Here is a 17,665-nt window from a genome sequence, read left to right as displayed (position 1 = left end):
ACGAGACTCTGGGGTGGTCCCGGCGGATTGGAAATTAGCAAACGTGACACCACTGTTTAAAAAAGGAGGTAGGCAGAAAGCGGATAATTATAGGCCAGTGAGCTTAACTTCGGTAGTAGGGAAGATGCTGGAATCGATCATCAAGGAAGAAATAGCGAGGCATCTGGATGGAAATTGTCCCATTGGGCAGACGCAGCATGGGTTCATAAAGGGCAGGTCGTGCCTAACTAATTTTGTGGAATTTTTTGAGGACATTACCAGTGCGGTAGATAACGGGGAGCCAATGGATGTGGTATATCTGGATTTGCAGAAAGCCTTTGACAAGGTGCCACACAAAAGGTTGCTGCATAAGATAAAGATGCATGGCATTAAGGGGAAAGTAGTAGCATGGATAGAGGATTGGTTAATTAATAGAAAGCAAAGAGTGGGGATTAATGGGTATTTCTCTGGTTGGCAATCAGCAGCTAGTGGTGTCCCTCAGGGATCAGTGTTAGGCCCACAATTGTTCACAATTTACACAGATGATTTGGAGTTTGGGACCAAGGATAATGTGTCCAAGTTTGCAGACGACACTAAGATGAGTGGTAAAGCAAAAAGTGCTGAGGATACTGGAAGTCTGCAGAGGGATTTGGATAGGTTAAATGAATGGGCTAGGGTCTGGCTTTTGGAATACAATGTTGACAAATGTGAGGTTATCCATTTTAGTAGGAATAACAGCAAAAGGGATTATTATTTAAATTATAAAATATTAAAACATGCTGCTGTGCAGAGAGACCTGGGTGTGCCAGTGCATGAATCGCAAAAAGTTGGTTCGCAGGTGCAACAGGTGATTAAGAAGGCAAATGGAATTCTGTCCTTCATTGCTAGAGGGATGGAGTTTAAGACTTGGGAGGTTATGCTGCAATTGTATAAGGTGTTAGTGAGGCCACACCTGGAGTATTGTGTTCAGTTTTGGTCTCCTTACTTGAGAAAGGACGTACTGGCACTGGAGGGTGTGCAGAGGAGATTCACTAGGTTAATCCCAGAGCTGAAGGGGTTGGATTACGAGGAGAGGTTGAGTAGACTGGGACTGTACTCGTTGGAATTTAGAAGGATGAGGGGGGATCTTATAGAAACATATAAAATTATGAAGGGAATAGATAGGATAGATGCGGGCAGGTTGTTTCCACTGGCGGGTGAAAGCAGAACTAGGGGGCATAGCCTCAAAATAAGGGGAAGTAGATTTAGGACTGAGTTTAGGAGGAACTTGTTCACCCAAAGGGTTGTGAATCTATAGAATTCCTTGCCCAGTGAAGCAGTAGAGGCTCCTTCATTAAATGTTTTTAAGATAAAGATAGATAGTTTTTTGAAGAATAAAGTGATTAAGGGTTTGGTGTTTGGGCCGGAAAGTGAAGCTGAGTCCACAAAAGATCAGCCATGATCTCATTGAATGGCAGAGCAGGCTCGAGGGGCCAGATGGCCTACTCCTGCTCCTAGTTCCTATGTAACCTTGAATATCACAACTATGTCTTCACCTGTTTCCTGTAGTTGGCCTCCAGTCCAAATGTGATTTTTCTTCAGGAGAAGGGAGCCAACGTGGTCGCAAGGTTTGAGAGAAACTTTCCGTAATAGTTAGATCCATGGGGTAGTTAATCATCCCTACCCCGTTTGACCCGTGCAGATTATAACAGTCTATTTTTTTATTTTTCCTCTTCATTTTCCCATCCCTTCCCTTTCTTGTGAAAATTTGACTCCTCACCCAGGTGGCAATTATTCATGAGGTTCTTCACGGTGACGGAACAAAGAGCTGAGATCAATTCATTCCACCATCCACTGCCTGAACATGCATAGTTCCCTCAGCGAGGAGAGTTCAGAAGTAGGTGGCCAAGCCAAAGATATTCATCCACAACACAGGGCTGTTAAGGCCAAGAGCAGTTCCCACAACATCATCCAAGCCAAGATCAGCTAATGTAATAAAGACTCTTGATTGAAATTGATACGTCCTGTAGAATCATTTGAAGAACTCTCACTTTCCCTCGCTGTACTCCTTGTTCTGCCATTAGTCTCCAGGCAACTATAAATACAATAACACCCTTGAAGGTGATTTTCAGATCCTCTCCATACCTACAGGATTTTGGGTTCAATGGGTAGTATTTCACTTTTCTTTGAAATTCATTGATGTGCTGGATTTAAATACAATTAAAACAAATTTAATTTGAATCTGTCTTTCAGTGGACAATGGACCCATTTCTTGCCCAGATGGATGGCAACCATATGCAGGTTATTGCTATATTCTACGCCGGGATCGCAAAACATGGCAACAGTCTTTGGCAGCCTGCCGAAAGGAAGAGGGAGATTTGGTTAGCATTCACAATATTGAAGAACACAGCTTTATCATTACACAGCTTGGATATTGTGAGTATTAAATGTTATAATGCTGCATTAGTTTCTGCAACAAATTAATATTTGAGGGGAATCATAATTAACTGCTCCTTTTGGTCTGTGATGGGGATAAGGCAGGAAAATGAAGTTGATGTTAAAGTTCTGGGGGCTCAGGAGCCGGTTGCTGCTCCTGTTTCCTATGTTCTCTTGTCAGTGTGAGTCTTTGATAAGTCATTGTGCCATTCTTGTATCCAGCTGCACAAGGCACAATGGGTGCTTAAGTGGTTGCCGTTCGATCTGCTGCCACTAGTTATTTATCCTGATAGAATTTAAAGCAGAATCAAAATCAAATGACAAAATACTAAAACAAAGCTACAAAACATGTGGTGTAGTATATTTTGGTTTTCCAAAGGTATTTAATAGGGTGCCACATGAAAGGTAGTTGTCCTAGGTAAGAGCTCCTTGGATTGAGAGTAATTTATTAACACAATTCAGATTCCAGATTTATTAGCTGATTTTAAATTCCACCAGCTCTAATAGAAGATTAATTAAAGGATTGAAACAGAGAGTAGGAATAAATGGAGTTGGCCATCATTTCTAGGTTGGAAGGGATGGGCTTCAAACTCTGTACAAAACCCTGTGTCAAATTGGAAACAGGCTCTTCCAGGCTCCTTGACAGGTCTGTTAACGATCCAGTCCTGTGTGCATGCCCATCAAGTCTGCTCCTGTACATTGCCTCATCAAGGTCCTCATCTGAGTCCTCTGCAGCAGAACATGTCTGCCACCGGATTCTCACATGAACTGACCCACGTACTACTCTTTCCCCCTCTGCAGCCCATTCATGTCTGGTGACTCACCACATGCTGATCTCAACTCTATGCTATCCTCTAAATGATGCACAGTGCCAGTATCTGAGCTGATGGTTCCAAGTATCAGATCATTCCATAGAATCTGCACAGTGCAGATGGAGGTCACCCAGCCCATCAGGTCTGCACTGGCCCTCTGAAAAAGCACCCCACCTTGGCCCACTCCCCCACCGTATCCCCATAACCCCGTAACTCCACCTAGCCAGGTAAGAAGCAGAATCTGTTAAAGGAGAATAAAGGTCAATGCTCAGTGAAAGCAAAACTAAAGAACAAATGGGGCCCGGTGGGGGAGGAAAAGGGGGAGGGGGGGTTGCATTTGGACAAAGAATACCTGTACTATCCCTTCTTGGACAGACTAAACTACCCCTCCCACGACAGCCACGGTGGTAATCTGAGAAATGGATGAATCTTCATCTCAGGCAACAACGGGGTGGGGGAGGTTCAACCTGAAGCTCCTACAAACCTGAGGTTGCCTCCCCTCCAGGACTTGGGAGCTCTGGCCCTTTATCCGCCCACCCCCCGACGCTGTGATCTCCCCGCCTCCCAAGCTCACTGGGTATCCCTTACCATCCCATCCTGGGACTGCCTGGACAGCGGCGTAGTGGTACTTTCGCTGGACTACTAATCCAGAGTCCCAGAGTCATGCTCTGGGGATCTGGGTTCAAATCCCACCATGACAGATGGCGAAATTTGAATTCAATAAAAATCTGAAATTGAAAGTCTAAAAGGTGACCATGAACCATTGTCGATTGTCATAAAAAAACATCTGGTTCACTAATGTCCATCAGGGAAGGAAATATGTTATCCTTACTTGGTCTGCCCTACATGTGACTCCAGATCCACAGCAATGTGGTTGACTCTTGCCCTCAGGAATGGGCAATAAATGCTAGCTCCGCCAGCGATGCCCAAATCCCATGAACGAATAAAAATAAAAGTACCTCTTCTATGAGGAGGTACGTATGCCTGGATGGGTTGGAGATTCATCAGCCAATCAGATTGGTGGGATCTCCTTCCAAGGATTGCCCATTGCTAATTAGAGCTCAATTGGGTATGAAATGGCAATGGGCTTCTGCGAGTGGATGGGAACGGATTACATGCTGATTCTCAGAATGGCAAATACTCCTGAAACCTCTGCCCATACTGCTTACTACTGAACCATGACAAGGATAGGTTGAAGACAAAAACATATTGCAAATTGACCTGAAGCTCAATCTACAGGTCAATCAGACTTTTTTCAAATTTAGAGTTTGACACTTGTAATACATTCCCCGCACCTCAATATGACTTCAGTAGTTTAGGAGCAGATACAGAACTGTGGTTCACAGCTGGTTGTCAGGATTATTATCGGTCTCTTTCTTTGATTGACCAGTGATGCAGGATTTAAAATGCACAGTTTAGTGCCGTCCCAGAATCATGCGACAGAGAGAGGAGTTTACAAATGCATCTCGCGATTCTGAAAAACAAATGCTAGTTAGTTCCTAAAACACCAACAATTTCTTAGCTTATGATGCTTGAAATGAAAACGAACAATCATAAACTTCTTTCAACAGTAATACTTTGTATAGCAGGAAATTCCATTTTGAATTGTTTTCAGGATCTTTATTATTTTCTGGGATTTTAGAGAGGTTTCTTGCACATGTGCCTTAGGTGAGCTGCACCAGTGAGGATGCATTGTTTTTCTCTGTCCATGGGCCATTGGCAGAGCTGTGGTGCGTTCCACTGACATGATTATGCTGCCACAAGGGGCTGGTTTAGCACACTGGGCTAAACAGCTAGCTTGTAATGCACAGCAAGGCAGCAGCGTGGGTTCAATTCCTGTACCGGCCTCCCCGAACAGGCGCCGGAATGTGGCGACTAGGGGCTTTTCACAGTAACTACTTGTGACATTAAGCAATTATTAATATTATCTTCAGCTCCCCCCTGGGGTTACTGTAGACTTTTTGCTCTTTTAGGGGCTGCAAGGAGATCCCTCTGCACAAATAGTTCTTAAGGAATCCCTATTCTGGGGAATTGAATAAGTGTGATTGGAGAAAGAATGAAATAGAAAAGTGGAATTATCTCCTCCAACCTCACTAAAATATCATTGATGGGCCTGTACTCTGCTGCAGATACAGACAGATCTACACAGGTATGTGTAGCCCCAGGATAGTCCCAGGCGGTCCAGCTCAGAAGGAGACCTGTTGTATCACAACTATGCTCCTATTGTGCTAGGGGATTCCATTTCTCCACGTGCTGGGTCGAGAATACATAGATGCATAGAAGATAGGAGCAGGAGGAGGCCTTTCGGCCCTTCGAGCCTGCTCTACCATTTACCACAATCATGGCTGATCATCCAACTCAATAGTCTAATCCTGCTTTCTCCCCATAGCCTTTTATCCCATTCGCCCCAAGTGCTATATCTAGCTGCCTCTTGAATATATTCAATGTTTTAGCATCAGCTACTTTGAATATAGGAATACCCTAATCTCAATTAAAAAAACATTGTTTTTGTATTTATTGCAGTATCCACAGACGAGCTATGGCTTGGGATGAGTGACCTTAAGATGCAGATGCTGTTTGAATGGACAGATGGATCCCCAGTGACTTTTACTGCCTGGCTGCATAACGAACCAAGTCACTTTGATAATAAGCGAGAGGACTGTGTTGTGATGAGGACAAAGGTTATAACTAAACCTATTCATTTTGCAAATTATGACAAGGGCATTACATGTACTGATGTATAATCATGAATAGAACACTTAAAAAAAAACACTGAGGTAAAGGGCGAAGGCCCATTGTACAACACCCAGATTGGATCAAGGGAAGAGGTCATTTCCCGAGTAGCGATAAATTGACATAAAACTTGGACTTCAGAAATTTGGCTTAGCGGGTACTTAAAACGGAAGGTTACCTGACCAGTGTTCATTTTGACTTGCACTCAATTAGCAATGATTGTTTTTCAGTTCAACTGGCTCAGATTGCCTTCCAGGTGAGTTGAAAGTTTTGATTAAAACCAGTGGACCTGGTCCAGGATACATAGATCCTGAATTTCCCTTGGTGTTTTATCTGATCCATGCCATAAATGAATCTATTTGAAAACATCAGAGTCTCAATAATGCTAGGTTCCTCCAATTCTTGGGCAATCTGATATGGGACGGACCTCCCACTGGCCCCCAAGCCCACCCCCTCACTCTGCCAGGCAAATGGACTCCATTGGTGAACAGGGTGCAAGAATTCTTACACTACATCCCTGCTTTATCAGCTCAGTGTCAAACTTGGAGGTCAGCAAGTTGATGAAATAAGGCATGCCAAAGAGCAGAAATGAGTCCTTAGGAGAAAGATCTTGGCTAAAATTGTGGCTTAAAGCTCCAAGATTGAACAGTGTTAGTGTTGTTTAACAGTTGTGATCAGCCTCCTTATACAGAGAGCTGAGAGAACTCTGGGAACATGGGGCAGCAGGGTTATGGAGATGGGTCTACAATGCACCAGCAGAATGCAAATTAGATGTCTTCCTGTTGGTAATAAAGCTATGGCAAGGATAATGACTGCTGGATTGCAACCAACAATTTTTTGAGGCTTTGATGTCTTCCACAATCGACATCAGCAGTGAAGTCCAGATGGTGAGCATAAATCCCAAATGGCCTGCTCTAGAATGGGCTGGAAGATTGGGCCGGGGGGGTTGTCTAAAATTTGATGAAATGGCAGGGGACGCTGTCGGTCGCATAGCCACTCTGCTGGGCAGCCCATTTTGCCGTTGGGCCAATGGAGACCCTTGAGTGGCAAATAAACTCTGGCAGCCTCTCTGAAGGCTCTGTGGAGGGAGTCGGGGAGGTGGAATCCCTGCTGTTTGGGTTTCCTGATCACTGCAACATTCCCTACCCCTCACTGCACTTACTCTCCAGGCTACCTTCCAGCGATAATCCTGACTTGGGACCCACTGCAGTCCCAGTAGTGGCCAGCACTCTCTGTGGTGCTCCTGGGTCAAGGGAGTTGCCAGCCATCTGATTGGCTGGCTGCTCTTGGAGGCAGGACATCTCCCTCATCGGGGTGGAAGCCACAAACCATAGCAGGTGACTATCAGTGAGTCAGTGACTATCATGCCTCCACATGAAATTCAGCCCAATGTCAAGATGTCTGTTAAAGATACATTTTTAAGAGATGAGAGAATACCCCCCATTAATCTGTTTTACTCCACTTAATAATCAGACTTTATATTTTACATTTCTCGATATTTATTTTCATTTGAAATTCTTCCACTAGGCAGACTGAGGAAGCTGCTCAATTCGTACTAACATTCTGTTTAAGCTACTTTGAGGTGCACAAAGGTGGCATTTAATTTAGTGTAACATCATTATTGTTTCTCAATTAAAATGACTATCATATGCAATTATAAATTGTCGCAATGTGACCTGGGAATATACTGCTTTATACTGTGCTAAGCTCATAATACCAGTGCCACTGATTTAATTTCCAATGTCATATCAATCAAATAGCTGTCTGGACTTCCAGACTGTGGGAGATGGTGACACTGCCGGAAAGTGTTAATGTCAGTTATATTTTGAAATTTGTTGTTGGGATTTGGATGACACTTGCAAGGACACATAGATTGCTTATTCCTTGTTGCCCTGATAAGATGGTAGTGGGGCTCTTCCCGAACTGCTTGCTCCAGTTTTAATTCTGAAGGCGGTTCCATGTTCACATAAAGTCAGAAATTCCAGTATTTTGCCCACTGACAATGAGGATTCATTTAAAATTAATTTTGGGATCTGAGTTTTGCTAGCATGTCTGACAGGTATTGCCCATCCCTAGTTGCCTGGAGAAGGTAATGGTCAGTCACCTATTTACACCGAAATGACTTACTAAGCCACCTGAGAAGGCAATTGAGTGGGATTGGCAGCACGGTAGAACAGTGGGTTAGCACAATTGCTTCAAAGCTCCAGGGTCCCAGGTTCGATTCCAGACTTGGGTCACTGTCTGTGCAGAGTCTGCACGTTCTCCCCGTGCCTGCGTGGGTTTCCTCCGGGTCCTCTGGTTTCCTCCCACAGTCCAAAGATGTGCAGGTTAGGCCATGGATTGGCCATGATAAATTGCCCTTAGTGTCCATAAAAAAGGTTAGCTGGGGTTCCTGGGTTACGAGGATAGGGTGGAGGCGTGGGCTTATGTAGGGTGCTGGTGCAGACCCGATGGGCTGAATGGCTGTAAATTCTATGATTCTATGACATAGGCCAGTCAGATATCTATGGCAAGCTTCTTTTCCTAAGGGACATAAGGGAACCAGATGGTTTTTTATGACAATCCAATAGCTTGGTGGTCACTTTTATTTTAACTCGTACCATGGGTTCAATTTTCAATTCAGGATCGGGAACCTGAGGGCCAAATAATATGTGTCCTATACCCGCCTCTTGTGTTGTAAATGTAAATGCCATAATTGGGCCAGAGGTGAATACTGTGCCCAAATGAGTGGTGTTGAATGTTACCATGATGAGGGACATGAGCTGCAAAGGCAGCCATGCTGGGGCCTGCTGTTACCTTGCTGAAGAGACCAGGCAGCACCCTGGAGGACCAGTAGCCTCACCACGTGCAAAAGTGGGCAACTGAAAGATAATGTACAAGGTCCAGAACAAAATGCTCAGATTTTAAAAATCCTTTCATTACTCTCCACATTGAATCCAGCAACTGTGTACGAATGTGCACCAGCCTGTTCGGATTCAGCCATTTACAAATTGAAAATTGCCTTCTTGCCCTCACTAGCTTGTAAACAAGTTCCTCAAGGAGCTAAACAGGTAATTAATTGGAGACAGTTCCCGACTCTACTCCCTCCACCCCCCTGGAGGCACTGGGGCACTGACAAACAAACTGGGAATGCTCTTTTCAAAACACACCCACTCCTGTTCTAGCCGCCACAGCCAATTGAAATCCCAGGCCCAAGAGAAGCTTGTGTCACAGATCACAGAATGAAATAATAGAGTCATAGAGCTTTGCAGTAGAAAAAAATACTTGTCGGACCATCGTATCTGCACCAAAGCACCTATCTATTCTAATCCCATTTTCCAGCATTTGGCTTTCTAGTCTTTTATGGTATGATGTTTCAAATGCTCATCTAAATGCTTCTTAAATGTGTGAGAGTTCATGCCTCTGCCACCCTTTCAGGCACGGAGTTCAAGATTCCCCACCCTCTGGGTGAAAGCTTTTATTCAAATCTCCTCTAAGTCTCCTATCCCTTACCTTAAATCTATGGCCTCTGGTTATTGATCTCTCCAATAAGGGGAAATGTTTCTTCCTCTCCACCCTATCTTAAGTTATTCATAATTCTGCACACCTCAATCAGGTCCCCTCTCAGCCTTCTCTGTTCTAAGGAAAACAACCACAGTCTAACCAGCCTCTCTTCATAGGTGAAACGCACCACACATGCAGTATCCTGTTGAATCTCCTCTGTACCCTCTCTAGTGCAAATACATCCTTCCTATAGTGTGTCAACCAGAAATGCACACAATATTCTAGCTGTGGCCTAACAAGTGTTTTATACAGTTCTATCATAGCCTCCCTGCTCTTATATTCTGTGCCTCGGTTAATTATCTTAACCACTTTATCTACTTGCCCTTCTGCCTTCAGGAATCTATGGACATGCACCTCAATGTCCCTCTGTTTCTTTGTATTTCCTAATGTCCTACCATTCATTGTATATTCCCTTTCCTTATCAGTCCTTCTAAAACGCATTACCTCACACGTTTCAGGGGTAAATTCCATTTGCCACTGTTCTGCCCACCTGACCAGCACATCTATATCATCCTATAATCGGACGCTTTCCTCCTCGCTCTTTACCACACCAATTTTCATGTAATCTGCGAACTTCCTGATCACACCACCTACTTGCACATCTAGATCATTAATGTACACTACAAACAGGAAGGGACTCAGCATCAATTCCTGTGGTGCACCACTGGACACAGGTTTCTAGTCACAAAAAAAAACTTCAACTATCATCCTCTGCCTCCTTCCACTAGGTAAATTTTGAGTCCAGTTCATCAAATTGCTCCGGATCCCATGGGCTGTTATCTTCTTGGTCAGTCTCCCATGAGACACCTTGTCAAAAGCCTTACTGAAGATCACGTAGACTATATCAACTGCACTGTCCTCATCTACATATCCTATCACCTCCTCAAAAAATTCAATCAAATTTGTTAAAAATGATTTCCCCCTGACAAAACTATGCTGACTATCCTTGATTAAGTCTTGCCTCTCCAAGTGGAGATTAATGCTGCCCCTCAGAATCTTTTCCAATAATTTCCCTACCATTGATGTTGGACTCACTGGCCTATAATTACCTGGTTCATCACTACTTGCCTGCTTGAATAATGGAATCACACTAACTGTCCTCCAGTCCTCTGGCACCTCTCCTGTGCCCAGAGAGAACTTGAAAATTAGCATCAGAGTCCCTGACGCCCACAGCAGTGTGGAATACATCTCAGCTGGGCCTGGGGGTTTATTCACTTTTAAGTTCACTAAAACCTCCTCCCTCCCAATGCTAATTTGTTCAGTTATATCATAGTCCCCCTCCCTGTTTTCTATATCTACATCGTCCTTCTGCACAGTGAACACTGATGCAAAAAAGGTATTCAAAACCTCACCTATGTCTTCCGGCTCCACACAAGGATTGCCACTTTAGGCCCTAATGGACCCTACTCTTTCCCTGGTTATGCTCTTGCACTTAATGTACTTATAAAACACTTTGGGGTTTTCCTTAATTTTGCTCTCCGGTGTTTTTTCATGCTCCCTCTTTGCTCTCCTAATCTCTTTTTTAAGTACCCCCCTACACTTTCTCTACTGCTCTGAGGCTTCCACAGTTTTGAACCCGCTGTATCTGCCAAAAGCCTCCTTTTTCCCGTAGCTAATCCTCCATATTCCTTGACATCCAGGGTTCTCTGGATAATTGGTCCCATCCTTCACCTTCACGCCAACATGTTGGCTTTGTACTCTTTTTCCTTTTTGAATGACTCCCACTCTTCTGATGTAGGTTTTCTAACAAGGAGCTGCTCCCAGTCCACTTTGATCAGATCCTGTCGTATCATGTTAAAAACGGCCTTCCCCCAATTCAGAACCTTTATTTCTGCTCCATCTTCGTCCTTTTTCATAACTACCTTAAATCTTCCCAAGTTATGGTTGCCATCACTGACACTTCTGCCTGACTTCATTCCCTAAAATTAAGTCCAATCTGGCCCCCTCTCTTGTGGGACTTTCTATGTGCTGGCTGACAAAGCTCTACTGGATGCACTTAAATACTTCTGCCACCTCTAAGCCTTTCCCACTTTGACCAACCCAATTAATAGAAGGGCTTAGTGGGAATAAGGTTGAAAGTCAGCATGTGTCAAAGGAAGGGAAGGATTGAAATATATATCAACAAAATTTAATTTGTCAAATAAGATGTTGATACATATTTACAACAGGAGATGGAGCTGTACACAAGAGGAGACAACCCAATTTCAGAAAAATTATAACTTTAAAAGATCCGAGTTATCTCGTAGCCAACTGAGGGATGGAGCAGGTGGGCCCATAGATCGACTGAAACTGCTTTAATATTGAAAACTAATAATTAATGGATGGATGTCGAGGAGTAGAGAAGAGGTGGCGATTGCCAAAAATATAAGAGGGCAAAAGGGCTGAATAATAAATAGTATTTGTAAAGAATTTTAAAATCATGTGATAGATGTTACTAATACATTGATATAAATAAGTGACAAAAAAGCCTGGAGAGGAGATGTGGAGAATTTTAATTTAAGTTATTATGATCCAGAATGCACAGACTGAAAATGTGATGAATGCAGATTATATAGGGAGAATCTGGGAAGTGGGATTAATTAGATTGTTCTCTCAAAGAGATGGCATGTCCGCAAATGGCCAAATGGCCTCCTGTGTTGAAGCATTCTATCACCGTAAACTCTCACTATTATTACCTACTGCATGTGAGACTGGGGTGAATGCTGATAGAATATCAAAATTAACTCGCTCTCTTTGTTTAAGTCCAAGAGATCTTTTGTAAATGGTACAGACATTCAGGATCCAAGGTTACCGTCTTATCTGAAAGACCAAGGGCGAGATTCTCCACTCCTGCGCCGGTTGGGAGAATCCCCTGGGTCGCCAAAATTTCCCAGGACGCCGGTCCGACGCCCTCCCGCGATTCTCCCAAGCGGCGGGAACGGCTCCGTCGATTTCCGCGGGCCGCAGGCCGGAGAATCGTCGGATACACACAAAATGGCGATTCTCCGGCATCCTCGCTATTCTCAGGCCCGGATGGGCCGAGCGGCCAGGCCAAAACGGCGGGTTCCCCCCGGCACCGTCCACACCTGGTCGCTGCCGTCGGGAACAGCGCGGGAACGCTGGGGGGCGGCCTGCGGGGGGGGGGGGATCCTGCACCGGGGGTAGCTCAAATGTGGCATGGCCCGCGATCGGTGCCCACCGATCGTCGGGCCGTCCTCTCTGAAGGAGGACCTCCTTCCTTCCACGGCCCCGCAAGATCCGTCCGCCATCTTCTTGCGGGGCGGACTCAGAGAGGACGGCAACCACGCATGCGCGGGTGACGGCAGTTATGCGGCGCCGGCCGCGTCATCTATGCGACGCCGCCTTTACGCGGCGACAAGGCCTGGCGCATGTAGATGACGCGGCCCCGATCCTACCCCTTTGCCGGGGCCTGAATCGGTCGGGATAGGGGCCGTTTTGCGCCGTTGTGAACCTCGACGGCGTTCATGATGGCGTGGCCACTTCGGCGTGGGAGTGGAGAATCCCGCCCCAAAGATCTAGAATGTCTGCACATAAAGCCTGGAGTTTCCTTGGCTGACTTTGAATTATCCACTAGAGTAGATGGATTGTTGCAGTTCAGAAATTATAAAATCATTTTCACATTATAATGCAGGCAGCAGGGTCACTTCCTTCCCTGCACAAAAGACCTCCAGAATGATAATTTATATTTTGGGAGTTAAAGCATGGACAGTATGTTTTATCTTGGAGTATCCTGCCCTGTTGATGCTGGTGTACTGTAACTGCAAAATTATTTCCCTGCAATTTGTCTAGCTGTCATGTGAAATAAGCATGGCACATTTGATAAAAAGACGACTGACCTGGGAACTGACGGGACTGCAAAAGGGATTGTAACTAATGCATCTCATTACAGGGAAATCAAATATTTACCATCTCTCTTCCCTAAAGTGAAACTTGTCCCCTCTGCTCCAGGGCTAATATTTCTAAGTGGATGACAAGGGCCAGCACGGTAGCACAGTGGGTAGCACTGTTGCTTCACGGCTCCAGAGTCCCAGGTTCGATTCCCAGCTTGGGACACTCCTGTGTGGAGTCTGCACGTTCTCCCCATGTCCACGTGGGTTTCCTCCGGGTGCTCCGGTTTCCTCCCATAAGTCCTGAAAGAAGGGCTGTTAGGGAATTTGGACATTCTGAATTCTCCCTCTATGTATCCGAACAGGCGCAGGAATATGGCGACAAGGGGCTTTTCACAGTAACTTCATTGCAGTGTTAATGTAAGCCTACTTGTGACAATAAAGATTATTAACATTAGATCCATCCAAGATGGCTGTATTATCTTACTTCTGTATGGTGCTTGCACCTCTCTGCTCTGTCATCATTGTACACTGACCATACGTGCTTGTTCGGTGAATTGGACATTCTGAATTCTCCCTCAAGCGTACCCGAACAGGCGGCGGAGTGTGGTGACTAGGGGATTTTCACAGTAACTTCACTGCAGTGTTAATGTAAGCATACTTGTGACACTAAGAAACATGATTATTATTATGACATACAGACATGTAAGGTATAGAAACAGTTCTTTATCTCTACCAAATGTAATGTAAAGGGGCAACAGATGGGATATGTTAATATATGATGTAGGTAATGATGTACTACTGACGTCAGTCAGTAATGTGTTGGACTTGAGAGGAAAAGAGGGTGGAATATCATGGCCGGGATTCTCCGGCGCAGGTCCGGGCATGCGTGCGACGGCCATCTCCGCGCCGGCGCATGCGCGTGGTGGCCGTCTCCGCGCCGTGCATCATGGCGGCCCTACTGCAGGCCTGCGCGGGAGGAGGTAAGACCGCTCCAGTTCGCGGGCCTGGATGCCGTGGAGGCCCCCCCCCCCCGGAATCTGATCCCCCCGCCCCGCCACCAGGACAGCCACCGTGGCCGCGGGTCCGAGCTCCCGTAGGGTGGTACCAGGTTGGAACCACACCGGCGGGATTCGGTCGGAATTCGGCCGGTCGACCACGGAGAATCGCCGCGGCAGCCTCTTTCAGTAGCCCCCGACTGGTGCCGTATCGACTGTGCGTGCGCTATTGCCGCCGATTCTCCGGTCGCCAGAGAATCATGTCCCGGCCCTGCGCGGGCGGGCTCGGAGAATCCAGGCCCATGCCTAGGAGCAACATGCCTACCCTGTAATCTGTTTAGATGTAGGACTAATAAGCAAGTGTTAAGCAGGTGCCAGAGTATGTCCACAGGCTAAGAACCAAGTTCCATGCCTAGAGTGCAAGATACAAGGACCAATTCAGAACATTAGGCACTCTACAATTAACTGGTACAAACAGTACCTTCAATTCTTCAAAAAAAGGATAAGGAGAGAAAGTCAGGGAAAGTTTTAAAACTCCATTTCTAATGAATACACATATTTTTCAGTGCGTACCTTTACTGTCTAAAACAATGTATTTAGCAGCTCCAGTTGTGAATATCCGCCTTGTAGAATCTACAAAAATATGTCTTTACTTCATTGTTTGCAAAAAAATATTTTGTGGCAGCATTAAGAGTGACAATATTAGTATTAAAATAAATGTATGTATATGGGCGGCTGATAAAATGTTTGGAACATGGTTCCGATATATTACTTGATTAGTTCAACTCACGTCTCAGACTAACATTGCTGATGTTTCTGAGGGAAGATGGGTGATCTACGGTACATTCAGTGCATGATCTCAAGTTCCTGGTCAAGCATTTTGCTGTACGTGTGTTTGTGAGAAAGGTTTCTGGAAGTTTCTACTAGCATTTGTAAAAGAATCTCTGCAGGCATTGGGTACAGATGCAATCACATTTTATGTCAAAATTACTGCTGGTGTTTTTCAGATTGGCTATTGGGCAGATTATGTATGTGAAAAGCAATATGGATATATCTGTAAACGTAAACCACCTCCAAAACAACCAGGGCAGGAGGAGGTGATCCCTGCGGATGAAGGATGTTTGAAGGTAAGGAGAAGCATTTGCTGCTAAATAATAAAAACTGACGCCACTTTAAGTAATCTTACTGTCTGGTTAGCTCCTCTCCAATTGCCTTTTATTGGTTTAACGGAGTGTCAACGTTGATAAAGTTTTAAGCAAAATGTAAAGGTTTTATGAAGTGGATAAAAGGTAAATCATTTGAAATATGTACTTTTTTAGGACTCCCGTATGAGACTCTCTCAACAATTTGCAATTTCTAAGACTGTGAGGGAAGACTACTAAACCCAAGAGTGATAACACTGATCACTAGATATCGAGCTGGATTCTCCGATTCCCCAGTCGTGTGTTTCTCGGCGGTGTGCCATTTGCTGGCGGTGGCATTCTATCTTCCCGACGATGGTCAATGGTATTTCCCATTTAAACCACTGCATGCCGCCAGGTTAATCCACAGGTGGAGGGGTGCTGTCAGCTGGAAAAGTGAATCACAATGGTCGGAAACGTCCGGCCATCTTTTATGTCAGAACAAACTTTAATTTAAACACAGAAGCAATCCCATTAACAACAGAGTGATAGCTTTCCAATTAACAGTTAAAACAGTTCTTAAGTAAAAGTATGAAAACTTTAACTCACTATGCTTGCCAGTGTATATTCCAATTAAGCAATCCAATACAGTTCAAATGCCATTTATAAATAAAGTTAACAATTCGGGTACTTTCTTCTATCTGCAGAACCTTGAAGAGAGACCCTTTAAGGAATAACCTAAGAATCCTTCTATCTTGTCAGTCGCTCCTGTTCAACTTAAAAATCTTACAGCAGACTTCACGACTACAGACAGACATGACTCCTCCCATTAATTATATCATCTGTATCCCAAGCATAAGGCATTCTCAGTCTCCTCCCACTAAGATGTCCCATGATCTGCTGAACTAGGACTAAAGACAATCCTTCATAAATTATCTATACCCCAGGGAAACTCCTACACATAAACAATATTCCATTAGCCATCTATATGTAAACAAGTAAATGGTTAAAATCAATGAGTACCATGGGCGGGATTCTCCGACACCCCACTGGGTCGGAGAGTCACCGGGGGGCGGCGTGAATCCCGCCCCTGCCGTCCTCCGAATTCTCCGACCTCCCAAAAGCCACCGCGGTATGAATCGCGCCGCCCACCTTGGACAATGGCAGGGACCGGCGCGACGCAATGGACCCCGGGGCTGCCCGAATTCTCCGGGCTGCGATGGGCCGAAGTCCCACCTGTTTAATGAGGGTCCCGCCGGCGTAAATCAAGGTAGGACCCTACCGGCAGGACCCAGCTCCGTGGGCAGCCTCCGGGGTCCTCGGGGCGGGGGGGGGGAGGAGCGCGGGGCGATCTGGCCCCAGGGGGTGCCCCCATGGTGGCCTGGCCAGCGGTCGGGGCCCACCAATCGCCCAGTGGGAGCACTCTATTCCTATGTGCCGGCCGTGTAAGCTTCCGCAATGGCTGGCGCGAAGGTGAACCCCCCTGCACATGTGCGGGGATGACGTCAGCAGACGCTGGCCCTCCCGCACATGCGCGGACCGCGCCGGCCGGCGGAGTCCCTTCGGCCCGGGCTGGCGCGGCGCCAAAGGCCTTCCATGCCGGCCGGCGGTGCGCAAACCACTCCGGCGCAGTCCTAGCCCCTGAAGGTGCGGAGGATTCCGCACCTTTGGGGCGGCCCAACGCCAGATTGGTTCCCGCCACTCCACTGCGCCGTTTCGGTCCACCCCGGCCAATTCCCGGAGAATCCTGCCCCATGTTTTTACAACTCCGTAATTACAGCTTTAGCCAACATATATATTTGACCCCAGGGCTTTTAACATTACTACAACAAAATATGAAATATAATAGAAACAATTTCCTGCATTCATCATAACTGTATATAATTGCACAATCTTATAAATTGGCAGACAACAGGAATATTAGAAACAATATTTGGCTATTGTAGTAATCAATCCAGGGTTGAAATATGAACTACATAAAAGAGATTTTAGCTCAGACTATCTTCACCATTTTTCTTGCCCTTCCATTTTTTCCTTTCTTAACTCTTCTCTTTTAAAGTGGTTGTTCTCAGCAAGCAAGGCTGAACTCTGGGGTTGCTTGACACCGTCCATTCAGCCTTTACTTGAGCCTTGTGCACACACATCTTCACTAGGGCACATTGTATAAAGACAAGGAGCAGGATCCTCTGCCCTTGATTTTCCCCTTGGCAATCTCAATTGTCATGTCCCACTATATT

At 45.5% G+C, this 17,665-nt stretch overlaps 1 protein-coding gene across 1 annotated transcript in view; it reads left to right on the top strand.

Annotated features, from left to right (window-relative positions):
* mrc1a (mannose receptor, C type 1a) overlaps positions 1-17,665 on the top strand; it is a 245,320-nt gene that overhangs the window by 79,247 nt on the left and 148,408 nt on the right. The window contains exons 7-9 of the mRNA XM_072508574.1: positions 2,212-2,394; positions 5,730-5,887; positions 15,315-15,434. Of these exons, the coding sequence (XP_072364675.1) occupies positions 2,212-2,394; positions 5,730-5,887; positions 15,315-15,434 (461 nt within the window). The remainder of the gene's footprint in view (positions 1-2,211; positions 2,395-5,729; positions 5,888-15,314; positions 15,435-17,665) is intronic.

This window comes from Scyliorhinus torazame, chromosome 6, assembly GCF_047496885.1.
Source record: "Scyliorhinus torazame isolate Kashiwa2021f chromosome 6, sScyTor2.1, whole genome shotgun sequence".
In the NCBI taxonomy this organism is placed as follows: Eukaryota; Metazoa; Chordata; class Chondrichthyes; order Carcharhiniformes; family Scyliorhinidae; genus Scyliorhinus; species Scyliorhinus torazame.
This window is presented reverse-complemented; position numbering and strand designations above follow the sequence as displayed.